At 38.4% G+C, this 25136-nt stretch overlaps 1 protein-coding gene across 3 annotated transcripts in view; it reads right to left on the bottom strand.

The window, feature by feature from the left end:
• The window catches only part of ANAPC1 (anaphase promoting complex subunit 1), a 90880-nt gene that overhangs the window by 27678 nt on the left and 38066 nt on the right, over positions 1-25136 (bottom strand). For all 3 annotated transcript variants that reach the window (XM_084900874.1, XM_084900873.1, XM_084900875.1), the window contains exons 22-33: positions 24638-24716; positions 24183-24219; positions 24017-24087; positions 22076-22254; positions 18651-18865; positions 11406-11524; positions 7337-7608; positions 4770-5004; positions 3550-3641; positions 2296-2430; positions 1842-1924; positions 372-450 (exon numbers count right to left, since the gene is read on the bottom strand). In XM_084900874.1, coding sequence (XP_084757000.1) covers positions 372-450; positions 1842-1924; positions 2296-2430; positions 3550-3641; positions 4770-5004; positions 7337-7608; positions 11406-11524; positions 18651-18865; positions 22076-22254; positions 24017-24087; positions 24183-24219; positions 24638-24716 — 1596 coding nt within the window. The remainder of the gene's footprint in view (positions 1-371; positions 451-1841; positions 1925-2295; positions 2431-3549; positions 3642-4769; positions 5005-7336; positions 7609-11405; positions 11525-18650; positions 18866-22075; positions 22255-24016; positions 24088-24182; positions 24220-24637; positions 24717-25136) is intronic.

The following is a 25136-nucleotide window of genomic DNA, read 5'->3' as shown; positions in this document are numbered from 1 at the left end:
TCTCCCTCTCTCTCTCTCTCTCTCTCTCTCTCTCTCTCTCTCTCTCCCTCCCTCCCTCCCTCCCTCCCTCCCTCCTTTTCTCCTTTTTTCTTCCTTCCCACTGTCTCTAAAAAAAAAAAAAATCAATGGAAAAAATATCCTCTGGTGATTAAAAGTTAGTAATAATAATGTGAGAGGCTGAAATGTCAATTCCAAATATTACATGTCAATGTGGCTACCTTTTCAGCATTCCTACAGCAAAATGTGGGAAACTTCAAAAGAACATTGTTAATACATGTGCATATTGAATTATGTACATTTGCAAGATAAACGTGAGGACAACATACAGACTCCTCATGTTAACAGAAATGAGAAAGTGCCAAGTACCATACCCGAAGCAAGAGAAACTCTGGTTTCACAAAGTCCAGCAAATACATAGTGTCAGGAGCTTGAAGCCAATCGGCAATGGACCTGTTAGCGGAAGATATTAACAAGTGCATTGCTCAGGAAGAGGCAAAATAATCAAGAAGACTAAGACAGATTTCACAACATTTCTTCCCACTCCATCCACAGTCCTAGTTTCTTTGCATACATAGTACTTTACAACCTCTAGAATAATATTTATTATGTGTGTGGCTTACACTAACACAGATCCATGAGGACAGATATGTTTAGTTCTGTCTTATTCCAGTACCAAGAAAGCACTGAGATACACATTCATCCAGGTAGTAGATGAACAAATGTCTATTCTTACCCATTTTGTTAATTTTGCATACATTTACTTTTCTAAGAGGAAGAATTCAGAACATTAATAAATGTCTTGCCCTAGCCGGTTTGCTCAGTGGACAGAGTATCGGCTTGCAGACTGAAGGGTCCCAGGTTAGATTCTGGTCAAGGGCACTTGCTCTGGGGTTACAGGCTCGATCCACAGTATGGGGCATGTAGGAGGCAACTGGTCAATGATTCTCTCTCATCATTGATGTTTCTCTCCTTCTGCCTTCCTCTCTGAAATCAATAAAAACATATTTTTTTAAAAAAAATTCTTGCCCTGGCCAGTGTGGTACTATGGTCAGAGCATCTGCCCAAAAACCATAGGATCAAGGGTTCAATTCCCAGTTAACATCATGTATTGGGTTGCAGGTTTGATTCCCAACTCTGGTCGGGTGGGTGCAGAAAGTAACTAAAAGATATGTCTCTCACATTGATTTGGAGTTTTTATGGAATCTCTCTCTTCCTTCCTCCCTAAAACAAACAAAACTAATGGAAAAAATATCCTCAGATGAGGATTCACACACACACACACACACACACACACACACACTGTGTATTTTTTAAATGAAAAGAATTATAAATATGATTTAATATCTCCTATCCAATTTACATTCCTATACAATATGTAAAAGAATAAATGCCAAAGATCTATTTTCAAGTGTCAGCACTAATTGTGGGGGTTGGGAAGATGGTGTGGTCACAAGAAAAGCTTGAAGTAAGCAGAAACCATTTTTATAAATAGGAACAAAGAATATAATAATGCTAAGTATTTCTGGCTTCACCAGTCCTCACAACAGTCAAAATTAATGAAAAGGAATTTGGGCATTTTTTTTAATAGTCAGTGACAGCAACTAGAAAACAGAAATGAATAAAGATTGGCAATTAATTATATTGTCAAAAATTATTACGTAAAATAGCAAATTTTATTATTTCTAGATAAAAATCTATATAATCTGTACTGTTTGAGAGAATTAAAATCAGGTTGATCTAGCAGATGGGAAATAAACACATTAAGATACTTTAGTTTTAATACTGAGGTCAGAAAAGAAAGTCACACTCTCTGGCCAAGGATGGGGTCAGAGATGCAGTACCTGTTATTGGTTTTTAAGTAGATCATAGCCAAAGCAAGAGTGGCACCTGGACAAGTTACATCCACATTTATGGTATCTCCTTCCTATCAAGAGAAAAGATTATTCACATAAAAGAGTTATGAATTATTATAAAAGTCTTCTGAATACTAGCCTATGCTTAAAATTAACATATTTGTAAAGGTTGGTATAAAAATTATTTTCAAATTATTGCTCTAGCCCTAGATGACTTGGCTGGGTAGATAGAGCGGCAGCCTGAGAACTGGAGAGTCCCAGGTTCTATTCGGTCAAGGGCATAGGCCAAGGTTGCAGGCTCTATCTCCAGTGGGGGGCGTGCAGGAGGCAGCCAATCAATGATTCTTTCTCACTGACGTTTCTATCTCTCTCTCTCTTTTCCTTACTCTCTGAAATCAATAAAAATATATTTTTAAAAATTGTTGCTCTAATTTAGACTTACTTTGATTTGGTAACTTGGAGACTTATGTTTCTCCCTGTGCATTCCTGCTTGAAAGCGCCTATGGCCTCCAACCATGTACTGATAAAGCTGCTCAGGCACATTGAGGTCAGACATACCTATCAAGTTACTGCCGTGCTGAAAAAGTAAATAACAGACATGTAAAATGAAATCTTAGGAAATAAGTCCTATAGTACATGAAAAAGAAAAGAATGAACTAACTTCAAAACAGGGTGTTTGAGTTAATTCTCAAGCTATTAATAATTCACATTAAAATTATAGTATATGTTCAAGTTAATACTTTCATGTCACAAAATACATAAAGGCTTCAAAATAAAGTTAATTACACTAACAAAGATTAACTTACTGAGTATGACAATTCTATCAAACAACTACTCTTTTATAGGTGAGGAAAGTGAAGCACAAAGAGTGAAGTCCAAGGTGACACTGCTGGCCAATGGCAGGGCTGGATATGACTCTATGACTCGAGGCTGTCTGGCTCCACTATCTATGGAATTGCATAACCACTGGACAATGCTGTAGTTAAATGATAGGACTACCCTGGTCAGGATCAGAATTCAGATGTCAATTCCCATTATGAAGCTTTTCCTTTGAATCATATGCCTCTTCAGTTCACATGTAAATGTGAGTCAAACACCTAACAGTTAACTTGTTTTGTATAATCTAATTTCAATGTATTGGTGGTTCTTCAAGGGACCCACAGTCAGCTGGATGAAATGAAATGCTTTTGATAAGTCTCATGGATGGGTTTAAAAATGGGTCAACATGGTATTGCATTCTATTATAAAGCAAACACTACAGTGGCAACCTTCTGCCAGGCCTGGAGAACATCAGAGAGCAAAAAAAAGGCTATGGTTTCTCTCCAGCAACTACTAGAGACTCTTAAAAGTTCCCCACGATATACACATTTTTCACTATTTTCTGTTTTCTGACTGATAAGGCTGTCACACTTCTTTATCTTATGTCTTAAAATCTTTACAAGAAACCTCATCCTTTAGTTCATTCATAAATACTTCCATCTAAGACAGGGAAAAGAAATCTTAAAGCCCCACTTTTTGCTACAATTTCTCTCCATTTCCAAATCTAACACTTTAAAAAACATTCAGAGAGAAGGAAGAGTTTAGAATCAGTTTAAATCAAGTCACAGTATGGCAGAGCAGTACTCAGTATTCAGAATATTCATCTCAACATGCAGTCCTTTTCCCTGAAGCCTTGGAAGGCAGAGACTGTGCTTACCCCCAAGCAGACCATGCCTAAGGCCAAGCCAGCAGCTAAAGAATAGGACTCCCTGTCAGTGCAGTATTCCATTTCAGGACCAGGGGGCCTGCCTGTGAGAGAGGAAATAACGAGGTTCATGGTGGGCTTTTAAAACATTAATTCATAAGAGCTCTAGAGTTAACTTTCTAGTAACTAAGTTGCATAAGAGCTATGGATTCAATATAACCCCTCAGAAAGATATGACATCACAAATGGTGTCCACATCTCTGTTTACTACAAAATAAATTCCAAAATAATTCTTTTAGTTTTCTAATTTAAAAACAATGCCTTTATTTGATTCATATTTATATATTTTTAAAATATCTATAGTTGAAAGTAGTATATATCTCCTTTTTCTCTCCATGGACCTCTTCTAGCTTGCCAATGCCTTTACCACCCTAATGTCTATGGGTTGTGCATATATGCATACAAGTTCTTTGGTTGATCTCTTCCCACCCACCCTCTCCCCCCCGCCCCCCTTCCCTCTAAGATCAATAACTTTAAAACACTGTGAAACTTAGGTTTTATTTATTTATTTTTATTAAGAAATAGGAAATAACATTTTTAAAGGGAGGAGTACTCAACAAGAGTTTTAATTTTTAATCTCTTACATTTTGTTTTGCTTTATTATTTTCAAATTCATTCATTCATTAGATGTGGTGAAAACATGTTGAAATACTTCCCCCAAGTTTTAAACAAAATTAAATATTTTTTGTTTCCAGACATCTGTTTTGAACCTATATAATACTGAGCTGCTCTATTATGGTAGAATTTCTGTGTATTGATCCTAAATATTTGGCTTGATGCAAAGTTTATACTTATAAAAAGCACCACATAACACTAACTCTACCCTTTAAGGCAGGAAAATGTATTATATATAAAGACCTCTCCCTCCAAAAAAAAAAAACAAACAGTTCACATTTCTGGGGTTTTATCTTCAGGGGAAAAATGTAATTAAAAAATAGTAAATATTACAAAAAAGTAATCAGCATAATGTTTATGCATAATAGCAAAGAATTAGAAACTATCTAAAAGACCGGAAAATAAAAAATAATTAGGCAATTTTATTAGTAAGATCATTCTACCCTCACATCAGCTACTATTTTTCCTTAATTTTAATAATTTTACTATCATTCTTACTTTGTTTCCTGTGGAATGAGAAATGTATGCTAATGAAGACAGCACTATTGATGCCTTACCTATTTCAGCCAGCAGGACTTCTGCAGTGTGCCTGTGAGCTGTCCCTTGATACACAAGGCCGATGCCGACCACCGCAGCCACCTGGACATTGTGAGGGACATCAAGCTCTGTGGACGTTGGGGGTAAGAGAGCAGGAATGTGGATGCTAAGCAGCCGGGTAATGGACATATCCATAGTGCCCAGCTTAGCAGCAGAAACACCTAGTAATAGTCCAATGCTTGTCATTTCATGACCCTAAGACAGAAAGAGAGAGAAACTTAAGCTACTACCAAAACAGATATGAAGTTTTAAATAAAACAGTATTTTCAATAAATATGTTTATGTGACAGGCACAGTGAAAGGCACCAAGAACAAAATAGCAAACTACACAGACCTGGTCCTTGTCCTCACAAAGCTAGTACCCTAATAGGGAAAAAGTGTTAAACTAAAAACATACAACCATTTTATTAAAAAGTAATGCATTGAGCCCTAGCTAGTTTGGCTCAGTGGATAGAGCATGGGCCTGTAGACTGACGAGCCCCAAGTTCAATTCCAGTCAAGGGCACATGCCCAGTAGGGGGCGTGCAAGTACAAAGTAATATGAAAAAAAATATTTTAAAGGTGCCTAACTTAGATTAGAAGGGGCTGAGGAATTATTAGGAATCTTTTAAAAAGTAAAATTCACAATAGGACCTGAAAAATAAGTATAAATTAGCCAAGAAAGTGGCAGAAAGGGGGGCCCTCAACTTTAAAAAGGGAGAATGTCAGGTGAGAGAACAACATATAAATGACTTTGAGGTGATCCAGAAATAAACCTTCACATAGAAGGTTGATTAACAAGGGTGCCAAGACAATCCAATGGGAAAAAAAGTCTTTTCAAAACACTGTGCTGTGATAAGTGAAGAACCACCTGCCAAACAATGAAGTTGGACTTCTTCTTTATAATATATACAAATATTACTGTAAATTGATCACGTAACTCAATGTAGGAGCTAAAACCATAAAACTTTTCAAAGAAAACATAGGTGTAAGTCTTCGTGACCTTTGATTAGGCAATGACTTGGATAGGGCACAAAGTATAGCAACCAAAGAAAGAAGAGGTGAACTGAACTTGGTCAAAACTAAAAACTTCTGTGTTTCAAAGATGTCATTAGATAGTGAAAAAACAAAAAGAATGGGAGGAAAATGGTTAAATCTTGTATCTGTTAATGGACTACTATCCAAAATATATAAAGATTATAACTCAATAAGATAAACCAGTTAAAAAAAATAAGCTAATATATGAATAGACATTTCTCCAAAGAAAACGTATAAATAGCCTATGAGCACATGAAAAGATACTAAAGATCATTAGCCATTAGGGAAACGCAAAACAAAACTACAATGAGATATTGTGGAGAAATCGGAACTCCTAGGTACTGCTGGTACAACTGTAAAATGGTGCACCCACTCTGAAAAACAGTTTGGTGGAACCCCAAGAATTTAAACAAAGAGTTACCATATGATACAGCAATTCCACTTATAGCAATATGCCCATGAGAAATGAAAACGTAAGTATACATAAAGACATGTACATGCTTATACCACATTATTCATAATAACCAAAAAGTAGAACTAATCCAAATATCCATCAACTGATGCAAGACAAATAAAATGCAGTATATCCATACAACAGAGATTCTACTCAGCAATAAAAAGAAAGTAAGTGCTAATACAAGGAATAACATGGTCGAACCTTGAAAACACTGCTAAGGGAAAGAAGCCAGTCGTAAAAGACCACATTTTGTATGATTCCATGTATACCAGTATGAAAGGTCCAGAGTCAGCAAGTCCACAGCCACAGAGAGCAGATCAGTGGTTGTAAGGGAGTGGGGGGAGAGAGGAACAGAGAGTGGCTGCTACTGGATGTGAGATTCCATTACAAGGTTGTAAAATGCTCTAAAATCTGTGAATTTACTAAAACCACTAAATTGTATACTTAAAATAAGTGAATTTTGTCCAGCCGATGTGGCTTAGTGGTTGAGCATTGACCCAAGAACCAGGAGGTCACGGTTTGATTCCTGGTCAGAGCACATGCCCCGGTTGCAGGCTCGATCACTAGTAGACGGGGTGCAGGGGGCAGCCAATTGATGAGTCTCTCATCATGGATGTTTTTATCTCTTTCCCTCTCCCTTCTTCTACTTTAAATCAATAGAAATATATTTTAAAAAACAGATGACTTTTTATAGCATATAAGTGGAAGAGTTTATGCCAAGAGGAAGAGTTTATGCCAAGGAGCAAAAATAGCCAGTCCCCATGGTTGGAGGGTGGTAGCAAGGGGGGAAGAGTGGTACAAAGTAAGACTAGAGATGTAATATCACTAGGCTCTTAAATGTGCCTTCAGAGCAACAGAAGACTATTACACAGTTTTGACCAGGGAAGTGATATATTCCAATATACACTTTAGAAAGATTACTCTGTTTGCTATGAGAAGAATGTATTTACAAATATAAGAATAAAGAAGGAAGAGCAAATAGAACAATTAGAAGATACTGCAGCAGCCCAGGTGAGGCACTATACCAAGAGCTGGAAGCACCACCTTTCTCACCTTCGTCAGATAGTCGTGGATATTGAGAGTGGCCAGCTTGGTGAGGTGCCCATTGAGTCCCAGGGCCATGAGGAAGCCAGCATATTCATTGGCTAACTCAGCATGCTTGGGCTTATTGTAAACAATCCACGCCGAGTCGATCTGGGAGGCCGGGGCTATCTTCAGTCCGGCAGCCACACCATTATGAAAACTGGCCCAGCTTGTCATGTTGGGAGGCACATCAATGTTCCCACTGTTAAGGTCTACTGTTGTGTTCCGAGGAGGGGCACGCCCTATTCAAGCAAACAAATTTAAAACTGAGAGAATAGAAATATACAAAATCAAAGTTGTTAAATTTAGGTTTTTGAGAACAGAGACTGCTTTTTCTACATTTGAAATCCTTAATAATATTAGCTTACTATGAGTTCTGAAACTTTTATACATGTGAGTAAAAGTTGATTCAGGGTGGAAAAACCTTAACTGCTTAAAATAATTAATTGTCCTTTTTGCTAAAATAACATAACTGATACCAATTTAACCTTATACCGATCTGATTAAGATACCCACTGCTTAAAAATCTTTCTTTCAAACAGCAGGAAGCTTATTAAAAAATAAAACAAAGACTAGTGTCACAGTTAAACTATATGAACAATAAATTCCAACATGTGGTTGGTGACAATGATGTTAAATATGCCACACCTTATTTTTCTCAGGACATTAAGTGAAAATGACATTTTTAAAAGAGACTAGGACCTTCATAAATTTGTTCTGCCTCTTCTCTATGTCTGTCTATACATATAATATAGATATCTAATTATATGCTATTGTTCACAGCACAAAATTCATTCATAGTGCTATCAAAAGCATCATTTTACAGACTTGAGTTATCCAGTGAACCAAAAGAGTACGCATTAAATTTAAGAGCAACATAAATTAAATGGTCGTGATGTTCTTTGAATTCTCTGAGTCTGGTTTTGATTTACCCCATTAATAAGCAAATATTAAATTATTTTTATATTTCTAATTCTAGTCATGACTCTCTCTTATATAAAAGGCCTATGGCCAGCACACCATAATGCCATCATGACCAAACCAGCAACAGCTCTCTTGGTGGGCAGGGTGGGGAGCGAGCTACTAGTGACGGAGAGCTATGAGCAGTGGAAGGTGGGGCAGAGAGCTATAAGAGGCGATGGGCGGGGCAGCCAGCTGAGGCAAGTGGAAGGGAGTTACTCACATACAATTCGTGCACCATTTCCTGCACGCTGGGCCTCTCGTTTAAAATAAATATCCTAATATTGCATAGAATTATACAGTTCACTGGGTGTTTGAAAATGCTATTTTAAGTTCTGAAAGTTATGTAAAATCAATTTCAAATAGAATCACAATATCTTACTGGGAGTTTATCTATACATATACCCATATACTCACACAGAGACACAAGCACAAGGTAAAATACATGACTGTACCATTTGCTTTTTGTACCTACGAACTAATTCAAATGTTGGTGTCAGACAGCACTACATTGGTAACCAATTGGTAACCACTGGTTTGGTAACCAGTTCATGAGTTATACTCTTACTTTCTTTAAAAAAAGGCACAGAGATTACTCTTAAAAAACAAGTAAACTTACCAAAATAATTCATCATATACGTAACCATAACATTTGCACACAAAATAATAGGCAAAGGGTAAAGCAGTAAGAATTCAATGTATTATCCAATAAGCATAACAATATATGTAAGTACAACAGGCCTATCAGTTGAGAGTTAAGGGACTAATTAAAAAATATTTTCCCCTAAATTAACTTATTAATAAATCAAGATTTTTTTTTCTTAGGGGTGTCTACCAGAATGGCTAAAATAATAAAATTTTGGATTAATGTCATAAACACATTTTAAATCATGCAAATTTAACTAAATGTTCTTTTTTTCCAAAAGAAGATAATGATTCATGTACTTATTTAACACCCAAGTATTGCCACCCAGATTTAATACTCTTTAACATTTGCCAATTTTGCATGAAATTCTTTTCTAATCCAAGCTTTTTCTATGAAAAGCTCCAAACATTTGAAAGGCTAATAAAATAAACACCTATATACCATGCCTTCCATTAAGACTCAACAGTTGTTCAGATTTTGACACAGTTGTTTATCTCTCAGAGAGAGATCAGCTAAAATAGTGAAGGTCACTCTGCTTGCTTTACCTATCAATGAGTTGGATGATGTGCTCTTTACTCAGCTGGTCTCATTTTCCACAACCACTGAAAACACAGTTCCTTACAAATCTGAGAGGACCCTGTATTTTTAAAATTACATAACTTAAAATATACATTTTATACAAGTCTCATAAAAACACACGCACTACACTTTAAAAGATTTTCAAGGATAACTTTGACTGTTCAAGACTGTCACTATAGAACACATTCAAACTAGTATCAGGTGAATGAGTACTATAAAACCCTTTATAACCAATAACAATGGGAAAATAACACTCTCATATCTGGCAGAAGTAAAGCTCATGCATCCAATCATGTGCCAATCTGCTGCATCAGAGCCTTAAAATCTTGTTTTAGGAGTTCTTCTAAACAATTTCTAAATAAGTAAGATGAATATACCCCAATATACACTTATAATAGCAAAAACAATAATTTCCAATGATACCAATCTGTCTATATAAATTATATTCCACTAAATGAAATACTCTAAAAAAATAAAAATGAAGTTAATAATTAAAAATGTGTATACAGCCTGGACAGCGTGGCTCAATGTTTGAACACCAACCTATGAACCAAGAGGTCACGTACAGTTGGATTCCCAGTCAGGGCATAGGTCCAGGTTGTGGGCTCAATCTCCAGTAGAGGGCACGCAGGAGGCAGCCTATCAATGATTCTTTCTCATCATTGATGTTTTTAACTCTCTCCCTCTCCATTCCTCTCTGAAATCATTTTATACACACACACACACACACACACACACACACACACACATATATGTGTAGATATATACACACACATATATTTAAGTGTGTATACAATATCTACATACATACATACATATACAGTTGTATCCATAGATATACTAGATATGGAAGAATGCTCATTATATAGTAAATTTTAAGATACTGTAATTTCTATAACAGATTTAAATTTTCTGATAATTAAGCAAATATAAAATTATAAAATTCAGAAACATATATATACCAAAATGTTAACACTAGTGGGACTTCAGCAAGTGAAGCTACTGCAATATTTTCTTGTTTTTGTACAAGGATCATCTATATATATAAAAGCCTAAGCAACTGAGCAACCGACTGACTAGTCACTGTGCTGCGCACTAACTACCACTGGGTAGATGCTCAATACCGGAGCTGCCCTCTGGAGGCAGGTGCACTCCCACAGCAAGCACAGCTCAGCTAACCTTCGGGCACCAGGCTCATGGCTGGTGAGCACAGCTGCAGTGAGGTGAGCCTCTCCCGCCTCCACAGCAGCACCAGCAAGCAACCAGGTGGCAGGAGCAGCAGGGCCTTGACGAGCCAGTACTGTGCCCGGCCTGGGCTAGGGCTCCTCTCCAGCCACCTGCCGCCTCAGCACTACTACATACTTTGGGGAATGTCAAACTGCCAGATTTGGCTCAATACATGTAGGCCAGGCCCGCGAGGGATCGGGCTAAAACCAGGAGTCCAACAGCCCCCTAGGGCTCCTGGATTGCAAGAGGGCACAGGCTAGCCTAAGGGACCCCACCGGTGCATGAATCTGTGCACTGGGCCTCTAGTATGTTCATAAAAGCCTTGACATTTTAAGACTAAATACTTCTACATATTATATCAATACTTCATGATTATTTAATGTTTAATAATGTAACCATTATCCATAATATATTTCTAAACTTTCCCAATTACCTTTCTATATCTTGAAATGGTCTCATTAAAAGCAAAAATTAGTAATGGGATACGTTTTATTTCCCTCAATGTTTAGTCTGATTTGCTATTTGAGCAGCAATAACCACTAGAACAGCTACTAACAATATATAAGACCACTGAAGATAAAAAGAGGACTTCATTTCCTTTCTCGCTGAGCCCAGATTTTAACATACCTGTCAAATTCAACTTAGGAATAGGCAATGGTTCCGTTGGAACAGGATGGTATGAAAACAAGGTAAACATCCCTCGTCCTACTGGAAGGGCCATAGTTCGCTGGCATAACTGGAGCAATCTATAATAAAAATTAAAACCAACATGTGAAAAAAAATTTTAAGCAAAAAGATTGGAATGCAATCTGTGGCAAGTATTTCAAAGGAAGGCACACCGTATAAAATGAAGTCACATCCAGGAAATCCACAAAGATGTGGTTGAATCACCCAACATGGTCGTTCTCACTGTGATACTCTTGCCTGTCCCCCCTTAGAAAGTCTAAGGAGAGGCCCAATTCCTTTTTTTTTTCTTCTTTTTTTGTTTCATATTTGCTTTGAGTGAAAATCAGCTGGTACAAACCGGCTGGAGTGGCTCCGTTGGTAGAGCATTGTCCTGTGCACCGAAAAGTTGTGTCTGTCTATCTGTCTCTCTGAGCATGCCTTCAGGTGAGGATTTAAAAAACAAACTACAACAGCTGGTCTATAAACCAAGTCAATTCTCCCCAGGTATCCAAAAAGAGAAACCTAAAAGTTCTACTCTGTTGCTAACACTCTCATAGGAAAATATTATACTCTTGGTTCACTACATTATTTTCAGTCTAGTTGCCCTCAACACATCTGGGTTCCTACTCCTATCCTTTTAGCAGAGAGACTCCGCGGTCTGTACTCAAGGGAGGAAAGGAAGATCCTACAGTGAAGGTCAACAGATTTCATGGCATCTCTAGGAAAAACACAGAATCGGTTTCCCTTATGTAACAGCTGGGATTCACAGGAATGATAGATAGCACTATGTATCAGTGATGTTCGATGGCTTCTATGAGCTGCTTGTTTTTATATTAAAGTAAACCACATTCTCTAGAGCACCTTAAAACAAAACAAAATCACACAAATATGAAAGCAGGGGCATTATAACCAGGAAACACTTATAACACAAGTGAAGTATCTCTCCTGAAGCTAACATCTTCTCTGCAGACAGTGCTATTCACAAGCATGCTGTCTCCCTAACTGTACACACTCATAGTTGTTTTTCTATATAGTTCACTGGTGAGGAAAGTTTTGCTGTCCTAAGATTCTTTGGGAACAATGACTACATTAATCTAGAATCATGGAAACTCAAGGCCAAAAGGCAACATCCCATAACATTTCTTTAGCAAAATCTTATATATAATCCATATATTTCCATATTATCAAAATGGAAACAATTAATACCATATTCCTTCCATTTATGATGCCACTGATTACAAGATATATCACTCTTTCCTGAGGCACTATGAAAGAAAAAGCATCATCATTTAAACTATAACAACTATTGACTGAAAGACATTCTGATTTCAGAGATAGTAAAAGGTTAAAAATAAATTAGCTTCACACATGAACTCTGTTCATGATGGACTGCACTGAGGCTTATTACACACTGAGCAGTGTTACCAGCATTATGTAGAAACCAGAGGCTCAGTGCAAAACATTTGTGCACTGAGGGGGGGGGGAGGGTTCATCCCTCAGCCCGGCCTGAGCAGGTGTAAGCCGGCAGGTGGACAACCCCCAAGGGATCCGTAGCACTGGCATGGAGGTGGAATAGGCTCCTGCCACTGCTGTGCTCACCAGCCATAAGCCCAGCTTCTGGCTGAGTGGCACTCTTCCTGTGGGAGTGTACTATCCACCAGGCGGCAGACACTCAATGCAGAAGCTGCCCCCTGATGGTCAGTGTGCTCCCACAGCCAACCTCCCATGGTCAGACAACCTCCTGTGGTCCAGCCCCCCGGCTGGCTGGCCCCGATCAATCCCAATCACTGGGCAGGCTGAGGGACCCCACATGTGCCTGAATTCGTGCACCGGGCTCTAGTATATAGATAAACTAGTTTAATTAGACCTACTTTCTGATTTAGCTAAACTTTTTATAGACCAGTGAAGCATCCCAACTTCTCTTTCAGGTAACTGTCAGCAACACAGCAGTAAATATCAACATGAAACAGATTATTATTATATATCATGCAGGGAGAACAAGGGGTAAAATATTTAACTGCAGCAGTGTTTGTGAAAAAACCTGAATCATTTTCAAGGTCCACCATTTCTTACTTCTTTTCTGTTGGGTCAAGTTTCTAAGCTTATCTCCATTTTCTGGCTAATGAAAAGAAAACAGGATTCCACTGAGTCTCCTATCTACCTACTCCAGGATTTCTATGAGAATCAAATTAGATGAGGCATGGGAAAATGCTTCACAGACATTTGGTTAAAGTGCAAAATGTTTCCACTTGGCTATAAAGCAAGTCGTGTTCCTGGGCTGAAGAAACTTCAAGGCGGCTAGTCACTAAGGAGAAGAAGCCAGGCATTGCTTCATGATGTCATTATCCAGATGGTTGGACACTTAGCATATTAGCCTTTTATACATGACTAGTGGCCTGGTGCACAAAATCCGTGAACATGGCGGGGGGGAGGGGGGGGGAATGATAGTGTCCCTCAGCCTGGCCTGCACCCTCTCTAACCTGGGACCCTCTTACAATCCAGGACTGCTGGATCATAATCACTCATCTGCCTGCCTATCTGCCCTAACCACTCTGCCTGCTGGCCTGCTCATCCCCAACTGCCCCCCCACCCCGGCTGGCCTTCTCACCCCCAATTGCCCCCCCTTGCCAGCCTGATTATTCCCAACTACCCCCCTGGCAACCTGCTCACCCGCAACTACCGCCTCCTGCTGGCCTGATCACCCCCAATTGCCCTCCTCTCCTGACCTGACTGCCCCTAATGGCCTCTGCCTCAGCTCTGCCATCACGGCTTTGTCTGGAAGGTCTCCAAGTCTAGTTAGCATATTACCCTTTTATTAGTATAAAAGAAAATAACTCACTTGATACACAAAACCTTTTGAGGTATGAATGCTACAATCGTGCTTCTTATAGAGGCACCAACTGAGGCAGCTAGAGGTTAGTAATTTATCCAAAGTCACCCAGCAGATACTGGCCAGGCATAGTCCAGGGTCCATGCTTATAGACTATCATCTAACACAGCATCTCTGTCACTCCATTTCCTCATTTACAGAGGCAAATAGCTGTGTCCATATGGGAAGGAAATAGATATAGGGGTTATGACTAACTCAGACCTTCAGCAGCCTGAAGCTAAGTGTGGATGGCCCTTCCCTAAAAGTTGTAAGTCCCAGAGTAAGAAAGAAAAAAACAGTGGCAGAGATGACAGGTAATAGAGACCAAGCAGATAAAGGGACTGGAGAGAATTTTAAAACCTAAATTGAACTATCAAAACAAAAAGACAACCTACCGAATGGAATAAAACATTTGCCAATGTACATCAGATAAGGAGTTAATATCCAAGATTTATAAAGAACTCATACAACTAAACACAAAAACAAACAAACAATCCAATTAAAAAGTGAGGAGATGCCAAGGCCAGTTTTGCTCAGTGGATAGAGCGTCGGCCTCCAGACTCAAGGGTCCCGGGTTCAATTCCGGTCAAGGGCATGTACCTAGGTTGCGGGCACATCCCCGTAGGGGGTGTGTAAGAGGCAGCTGATTGATGATTCTCTCTCATCAATGTTTCTAACTCTCTATCCCTCTCTCTTCCTCTCTGTGAAAAATCAATAAAATATATTTAAAAAAAAAAAAAAAAAAAAAGTGAGGAGAGGACCTGATTAGACACTTCTCCAAAGAGGACATAATGGTGTTCTTAAACATCAATAAACAAGAATTTATTTGTAAATTTCCAAACCTGCCACAAGTGGCACTTTACAAGCCCTAAGCCTATCATTCTTATCAAGCTCCAAATGGCAACAAGTTCTCCCCACCTCCACCAAGCAAACCAATATCTCAGGCCATACCAGAGAACTTGAATGTCTCCTTCCCCTAGAAGGCTTTATATTCCTGAGCCCAAGAGCTAGGGAGGCAGTTCTCCCAAGAGATGATGGCAGCCAGAGCTGCTTGCATGAATTGAGAAAAGAAAATAAAGGAGGAGGTACCAAATAGGGCTACCTAAAAAACCCCAACTTATCCCCTCCCTGAACAAAAAAAGTGGCTCACACATAGTAAAACCTACTCTCCAAATAGTGCAAATACCCAAAGAAAATGAATAACATATGAAAAGATGCTCAAAGTCACTAATCATCAGAGAAATGCATATTAAAACCCAATGAGATATCACCTCCCACCTGCCAGTCAGAATGGCTGTCATCAATAAATCAACAACCAAGAGCTGGCGAGGATGTGGAGAAGAGAGAACCCTGGTCCACTGCTGCTACGAATGCTTTTGTGCAGCCACTACGGAAAGCAGTATGGAGGTTACTCAAAAAATTAAAAATAGAACTATCTTATGACCCAGCAATTCCACATCTGGGAATATACCCAAAGAAAGCTAAAACACTATTTCAAAGATATATGCACCCCTATGTTCACTACAGCATTATTTACAAGAGCCAAGATATGGAAGCAACCCATGTGCACATCAATAGATGATTAGATAAAGAAGATGTGGTATATACATATATGTAATGGAGTATTACTAAGCCATAGAAAATATGAAATCCTGCCATTTGCCAACAACATAGACAGACCTGGAGGGTATTATATTAAATGAAATAAGTCAAACAGAGAAAGACAAATACCATATGATTTTACTTATGTATGTGGAATCTAAAAAACAAAATAAACAGACAAGCAGAATAGATACAGAAAACAAAATGATGGTTGCCAGAGAATAGAAAAGGTAAAGGGATTTAAGAAGTGCAAAGTGGTAGTTACAAAATGGTGATAGTGATGTAAAGTACAGCAGAGGAAATCAATAATCTACACTAATAAAAGAGAAACATGCAAATTACTATCACTCCGTTACACCCAACAGCCAATCAGAGTGAGTATGCAAATTAACCTGAAAAGATGACGGCAGCCCCACTTCCCAGCCGCTCCGGGCCTGTAGGAGTCGGAGAAGACCAGTGCCAGCCTCACGTCTTCCTACCCCACATCCTGGGGGAGAAGAAGAAACCGAACCCAGTGCCTGAGGCAGGCTGTGACCTGAGAGATGAAAAAGCCACCTGTCCCATGATCCCGGGCCACAGCCAGCTGCAGAAGCCTCATGTCCTCTTATCCCACATTCTGGGGGAGACAAGAGAAACCAGGCCCCAGCGCCTGAGGCTCGCTGTGGCCAGGGAGACAAATCAGCTGCCTGCCCCATGGGTGCCTGTGGTCAGCTGGAGGGAATCCTGGGCCCCAGATGCTGGGCCAACGCAGAGGTGGTTAGGGGCAATCAAGCCAGCAGGAGAGCAGTTAAGGACAATCAGGCTGGCAGGCAGAAGAAGTTAGGGGCAATCAGGCAGGCAGTTGAGTGGTTAGGAGCCAGCAGTTCTGAATTGTGAGAGGGATGCCTGACTGCCAATTATCTCCCTAGATTGGAGAGGGGATGCAGGCTGATCTGAGGGACACCCTCTCCCCCTGCCTCAGGCACAAATTTCATGCACCAAGCCACTACTATTGTAATAACTATGTATGATGCCAAGTGGATGCTAGGATTATTTCAGGGATAACTTCATAAGATATATAATGTCTAACCACTATGTTATATATCTGAAACTAATGTATGTAATAAAAGTTATCTAATATGCAAATTAACTCACTTTGCTCTCATAGCCAATAAGAAGGGAACATGCAAAGTGACACAACAAAGATGGCCAAGCTGGCCGGAGCCATGGAGCCGGCCAGAGAGCAGGCGGGAAGGTTTGGCATCCTGGGTTGCCCAGTCTGCCAGAGAGCAGAATGGGAGAGCAGGTGGGAGTTCCCAGTCCTTTTGGTTTCTGCAGCCCCTGGACCAAGAGAGTGGGAGCACCAGGAATGCTGGGAATCATAGTTCTGATGGCAAATGTGTTGCGTGACCTCCTAGACACTGGAGCAAAGTGAGCCTGGAGCAAGTTACTGTTGCTTGTGGGGGATGGAGGGAAAGCAAAGGTGAGAGACATAAGTAAAGTCAGAAGAGTGTTGAGGAAAAATTAAAAGATATCTTGCAACTTCTAGGAACTCTCCAACAATGAAGAAAAACAAAAACAAAACAAAAACCCTCTATTATTCTGTGAGCACCAAACCAGACTGTGCTGGGGTCTCAGACAATTTGCTCATATGATTGCAAAGACAGATAGAAACTTACTTTTATGTAGCCAGGCAAATAAAATGCACAACATGCATGTTTTTGCAGAAAAGGACTTAACAGCAGTGTCTGCTATATACCCTTTGGTAAGTCACCTTTTTGGTGGCCATCTATATTCGTTAATTGCCATAATCAAGAGTAAAAATTAAAACTTTTCTATCTCTATGACAAGCATGTCCTTACAGCTTGGAGCAAAGCAACTATCTATAATAATAAAAGTATAATATGCTAATTAGACTGGATAGCCAAACAACCTTCCAGACATCATTGCTTAAGTCCTTCCGGATGAAGCTGTGGTGGCAGAGCCGAGGCAGTTAGCAGTGATCAGGCAGGTAGGCGAGTAGTTAGGGATGATCAGGCAGGCAGGCAGAGGCAGTTGGGGTGATCAGGCAGGTAGGTGAGCAGTTAGGGCAATCAGGCAGGCAGAGTGGTTAGCAGAAATCAGGAAAGCTGGCAGACAAGCATCCCGAATTGTGAGAGGGTGCAAGCAGGGCTGAAAGACCGTCCCACCACCCCCTGTGCACAAGTTTTATGCACCGGACCTCTAGTATAAAATAATATTGAATTCCAACTATAATTGAAAAAAATTAAATTGAACTGCCCCAAGGCAACAATTCTAGAATGTTACATTGATTACTACTGAATCATACAATTTATCAAGGAATAAATTAGTATTAGCAATGTAATAAAGAATATAAGTTTTAGAGAATGGCAAAAGAGAAGGCTTACACAATATAACATATCACTATTAGAGTTTCTAATGGGAGCAAGAAAAAAAATACTGGTATAAGTTTATACTGAAAACAATACAAGAAAAAATTCAAAATATTTTCCTGATCAAGAAGCTGAAGGATGAGTTCAGTGTTTTCCTTTATAAATTCTTAAGATAACTAAGGACAGAGGGTCTGAAATATAACACTTACCTCATTAAATGACAAAATATGTTGAAAATGTATAGAGTATTAAGGCTAAATAAATACTTAAAATATATGGTACTTTTAACTTTAAAGTGTCCTTTTTTGGGGGTTTTAGCATTTAAAAAATCCCTAACGAGAGGTAGTTCATGCTTTCAATTACCTGTTTTCCTTCTCCTCAATGAACTCATGGTCACTGAGCTCTGGGTACTGCACCACATTGACACGGACAGGATGCGCACTTTGAAGAAGCCTCCGCACGTCCTGCACCCTTAAATCTTCACTCCATATGAGTGACATAACCTCCTGATTCATGTCGTTCATGCCATCATCTTCCTCCTCAGTCTCTGTTCCTGAAGGAACATCTGATGAGAGCACCTGAGTAACAGACTTGGTTGTAGTGACAATTTACAAACCAGTCAACACACACTGACTGACAAGCCCATGTCCAGGATGACTTATCTGACCACCAACAGAAAAAAACTGTGCATACAAAAGCAGGCAGGCCTGGATTCCCATTGTGCACCAGGACTCGAATGCAGAACTCTGTTATAGCACAATTAAATTGCCCTCTTAAAAATTCTTTATTGAGCCAAGAGAAGAAGTTTAAATTTGAGATAAGAGTCAAGAGGAGCATTTCTTTGAAAGGGTCTGAATAAATTGTAAAAATCTAACTATATCCTAAACTTCTCGAAAACAGATTATCGTAAATGGATATGACACCCCCATCATTAAGAACCCACACTAATTTAGATATTATATTTTATTAATATAAGCAGAAAAGAAAAACATGCAGAAATATGCAACAAGGACTGGAGGAAGCTGAACAATACTTTCTCTCTTTAGTGCTTTAAATACAATGGATCATTTTGTTTGTAAATATGTTCCAAATAAAAAAATTTTTAAAGGGAAGGGATTGAATGTAACAAAACAAATGAAAAGAGTTCAATTCTTGATTATCACTCTGTCCTCATAAGCTCACTGTATGCTTTTAATATGAGTCTTTCCGTCCAAGTACAGTCAAACCTCGGCTCTCAAACTTCTCCCATCTTGAACAATTGGATTCTCAACCAGGTTGTTCATTGAAAAATATGTCTGGGTTGTTAAATAAGCCTTGGTTTTGGACCTGACAACTCTTTCATGCTGATACATCAGATTGACAAAAAGCATCTCTGAGGCCATAAACAAAAGAGAGAATGCTAGTCAGTTTACTGCTAAACCTAGGATTATTAACCTCTTAAGGAAATAGTGCTATAAATATTTTTGTGTTTTGTTTTGTTTTGCTTTTGTTGCTGACTAAATGGAGGATTGGCACAATTTTAAAACTTACAGAGACCATCAAGAGTGCTAATATTACTAAGGATGTGAAAAAACAATGATCACAGGCAACTGAAGAGGTAGAAAAACTACTGGACAGAGGAAAAGCAGGTAGCCAGTGACAGCATTTTGGAAGCGGAGATATGTGAAAAAGCAGATGCCACATACTGACCTCCTTGAAAGAAACTGGGGAACCAGCGATGAAAGTGATTCATTTAAGGCTGGTGGGGGTGGTTTGATAAATTAAAAAAAAGAAGTGTTTGTTCAGAGGTTAAATAGTACATTAGACATGTACTGTAGATAAGAAAGGTTGAAGCAGGGGATCATTTGGGGGGTTGGAGAAGAATTAATAAAATTTACATTATTTCTAAAGGGAAAAAATGATTCTCTTTTCCAGCAAATCACTTTTCAAAACAGCCTTCTGGAACGAATTAGTTAGAAAACAAGGTTTCACTGTAATTCAGACTACAACACAGATTTGAATAGCAGGAAATATTTTCTCTCAATAATGTTTTATATTCTTTTAACAAAAGATTAAATTCTAGTTAAAATGCTAGAGTTCTGTCAACATTTAAAATGGAAACAGCATTAACATGAAAAAAACATAATGGTAGATATGGCTAAATAATCACTTTTGTTTAGTTCATAAAAATTTATTACTGTTCCTATGAAATACCTAATTTTAAAAAGAAACTATATTTTAATGGGTGGGTTAGCTATAAAATAGACTTAAAGAGCTGGTAAGTTAAATTTAGATGAGTTATACAATATAGCCTCAAATTACTGAACTGAGTTTAGAACTACTCAAAATGACAAATACAGGTGAATGGTTTCAGTGCTAATGATGTTACACTGCTCTTACTCTAGTACAGTGTTTCCCAAACTTCTCTCATGATGAGAATCACCTGGTGGAGTTGTTAAAACACAGATTCCTGAATCCCAACTAAGAAGTGCTAAACTAGAATTTTTGGGAACATATAGGTAAAATTGTATACTTAACTAGTGCTCTAAGACAGATGTTATATACAGAGCACTAAGGTATGCAATTTTACCTATATGTTCTCAAAAATTCTAGTTTAGCACTTCTTAGTTGGGATTCAGGAATCTGTGTTTTAACAACTCCACCAGGTGATTCTCATCATGAGGGAAGTTTGGGAAACACTGCTCTAGTAAGTGAAAAGAGGTCTAAATGCTAAAACTTACCTTGGCCAAGGAAAGAATTAAAATTTTACTAAATTCCCCCACCCACACCCCCCAAAAAGATGGGTTTTCTGTTTAAGACAAAACAAACACTAACTCAAATTATAGTTATATAGGTGCAGACTGAAGAGCACTATCTGGTCGGACCCTGCTGAAGATGGATCCCTATGGAAACATGAACCTGCCACAGGTTCATGAGGCAGCACTAATGTCAGGAATAAATTTTGATACAGGTTCAGAAGCATCAGTAGCCTAAGACCTAATGCGGATTATAAATAGTCAAAATGTGCTGATAGTTCAAAGGCTAGTAAGAGATTAGGCAAATTTCCACTGTCATCTCTGGACTCTCCTGGATGCTCACAGTAATACAGCACTACTATTTATGATTTTAAAGTTAACTCGAGTTTAGCAATTTTAAAAATCCCATTTTTAAATTTTAATGAGGCTGATTTTAAAAGAAATAATTGGAGAGAAATGATGTAATTCACTTTCTACCTCAAAACCCATTTTTTAAAAACAGATTTAAAGACTGATGAAGGACAGTATTCAGAAGGGATAATAACATTAAGACATCTTTCAAACATTAGTGCCCTCTGCCTCCTCCCCCACCAAAATCCTTTTCCTGGGGCTTCAGCTTGATGTGATTAAACAGATATATTTACAATATTTAAAGGTTAAATTTAAGAAAGCCAACACATCAGAAATGTATGAAACAGAATATAATTATATAATAACTATTCAAATTCAGGATCTATGCTCTTGCTTTTCCCACATAATTATAAATTAGTTAATTACCAAACAATATAAGTAGGGAATCAACCATGGTAGTTGCTCTACTGATCACTCACGGTGAAGAAAGGTCCAGGAAAGACAAAGCATTCCAAAATCTCCTGTTCTCATGTTTAATATACAATTAATAACATTTGTCCCATTATAAATGCCCCCTGGCACATAATATAAAAAAGGCAATGTAATATACACACGCAAAAAGACAAAAGAAATGTAGAACATTTCTACTTTGATGTTACTAAGGTTAAAACTGAACCTTGAACTTTTGGTGTTGACACTCACAGATTTCCCTTTGGGTAAGTTTCCTTCACAGGCCTGCTTGGATAGATCCTGGCGTCCAATCAACAGACACACAGCCTCTGGCCAGTCTGCAGCTGGCTGCTCTCGACAGTGATAAATTGCATCTCTAATGGGAAGAGCAATTCCAAAGGGAAGAGTTTCCAAGTCTCTTAAAGTGAAACCTGATGGTGAAAGGAAACCATTTTTCATTTGCATTTAGACTTGCTACTCTCCTGTTTACAGTCTGACTAGTTAGTAAACATCTATTCTGACAAGAAAGAAAGAAATTCATTTTATCATCTTACTACCAGGTAAGTGTTTTGACATCAGGGATTAGTAGAAAAGGTCTCTTTAAAAAATTCTAAAAAAAAAAACTTAAGAAAAAAACAACCAAAACAATAGGAAAACTATTAAGGACTTAAAAAACATTCCATAGATTAAATACAGAGTCAATAAACATATGAAAAGATACTCTATCCAATGAGTGATCAGGGAAAAGCAAAACTAAAACCACTAGAAAACAGAAGTTCACACTAGCCTGACAGACAAATATTGAAGTCAATCATTATCAAGTATTGGCTAGTATGTACAGCAACTGTACTTCTCGACCACAATTGATGGTGGTTACTGGTGTATTGGTACAACCACACTGGAAAACACTTGGCATGTACAGATAGGCCGAACCCTATGGCACAACAATAGCCATACAGAAACTTGTGGCACATGTGCACCAGGACACAATATTAAAATATTTGTTAGCAATGCTGTTTCACTATGGCAAAAAAAGGAAAGGGAGGAAACATCCCAATTGCTTGCATCAATAGAATGGAAAAATAAGGCCCAGCCAGTTTTGATCAGTGCAAAGAACATTGGCCCAAGGACTGAAGGGTCCCGAATTTGATTCTGGTCAAGGGCATGTACCTCGGTTGCAGGTACCCACTGGGGCACATTCAGGAGGCAACCAATTGATGTGTTTCTCTCACATGGATGTTTCTCTCTCTCTGTTTCTCCCCCTCCCTTCCACTCTCTATAAAATTCAATGGAAAAAATATCCTTGGCTGAGGACTAACAACAAATAAAGAATGAATAAATAAGTTATAATATTCAAACTATGAAGTATTTAGCAATGAAAACAAGTGACCTACTGCTACATGAATCAACATGGATGAATCTTTAAATAATATTGAGTCCAGACGGTGCAGTTCAGTGGTTGAACTTCCACTGCTGAACCAGGAAGTCATGGATCAATTCTGGGTCAGGGCACATGCCCGGGTTTTGGGCTCAAAAACTAAGTCATTTAGAGCAGTCTTTAAGAATTCAGAAATATCCTGTAACATTCATTAGAGCATTACTTTCTAATATAAAAACATTTTCATTTTTTTATATCTTCATGTAAGTAATTTGACTTTTTTTAGTTCTTTTCATGAAAAATTTCTTTAGTACTTTACTCCGTTTGAAACTTAGGATCACAGACTTAGGATTATAGAAAACTCTTTTCTTCCCCCCTCTACATATGAATCTTCATTTTGGCACTTTAAATCCTTGGCCTATATGCTTCCACAGCAACGTTTATTGTATAAAAGTAATTGCATAAACACCTGCAACGTTTATACAATTACTTTTAGGTTTTGCCAGGAATACACCCTTCTGTATCTGAATATGACAATGGCTTAAGGTCTGGTGTGCAGTGAATGGTGCTCTCCATTCTGAGGCCGATATCAGAAGCTAGTGTTGCTGATGTCATATGAAAGTTTTGAAACTGTTAGGGAAAGGAAGTATGGCTTGATAGGCCATAATCTCAAACCTGTGGGACCTTCTCTCCTCATGCCTCCCAGATCTAGCTTGCTTTGAGGCAGATGGGCTTCGTGAGGATGGAGTGTCCAGGGAAAGCAGAAGATTCTCACTGGCATTTCAATAACACATAAGGAGTAAAGACAATCTTACCTACATTAGCCATCCAGACAACTAATCTTTCAGCTAGACTAGAAACTGATGGAGAATGCCTGAAACTAAACCTGTAGGAAAACAAAACACAGTTATTAAACAGAAGAGTGACACATAATCATGTTTTATAAATTTATTATAAAAGCACAATCTGAATAAAAGTCACCTGTTTTCCTCTTGTTCTGCTTGTGACTTTTGGGGGGCTACAAGATAACAAAACAAATCGTTATTTTGATAGTCTTCCTAGTAAAGAAAATGCATAAAATGCACAAGAAATCTGGAAATAAAGCTTTAACAAACAACTCCTAGAAAATAATAAAATAAGCAGGCTAGAAAGTATAATTTCCCAGAAGTTAAAATAATCCTTCTAAAAAAATAAAATAAAATCATCTTTCTAAAAGTATGAAATAAGGCACACTAAAACTATGAAGTTAAATTTTTAAGTCATCCTGGTCTCTAAAATTCAATTGCAGACTTAGACCAGAACAGTGTAAGATACCTCTACAATGAGATACGATGTGGTCTCTAAACAAACACAAAACTATTTTTTTAATATCAACACTGATATCAGTATTTATAAAATTTTGTTTGCTAAGCCTAACATTAATTACAATGACTTACCTGGAGTAATTCTCGATAAATAGTGTGAGGATTCATCACAGACAGAGCTTTCATCGCCAAGAATGTAGAGCGCAATACTCTGCACAAGGAGAAAATTAACATCTTTTTTAAGTGACTGGGTTATCATTACATCTAGGACAGTCCATCCATTTTAGGGTCACAGCTCTGTGTTTTGACAAATGTTACCCAATGCCATCACCACTACCACAACCATAACACAGAACACTGTCCTCATCCCAGAGAGGCCTGCAGCGCCCTCCGTGGTCCACCCTCTCCTCCTGCACCAGCATCTGTGTTCTGTCCCTGTAGTTTGCCTCTTCTACAGTGTCATGAAACGGAACCACAATGCGTGGTCTTCTGTGTCCTACTTTTGAGTATGCCTTTCAGATCCATCCACATTAACCACATCTTTCAGGAGCTTGTTTCTTTCTACTGCTGAGCAGTATTCCATTATACAGATGTACCAACTTTGTTCATCTATTCATGAACTGATGAACAT

Source organism: Pipistrellus hanaki (assembly GCF_964339955.1).
Source record: "Pipistrellus hanaki genome assembly, chromosome: 12".
Taxonomy (NCBI): domain Eukaryota; kingdom Metazoa; phylum Chordata; class Mammalia; order Chiroptera; family Vespertilionidae; genus Pipistrellus; species Pipistrellus hanaki.
This window is presented reverse-complemented; position numbering and strand designations above follow the sequence as displayed.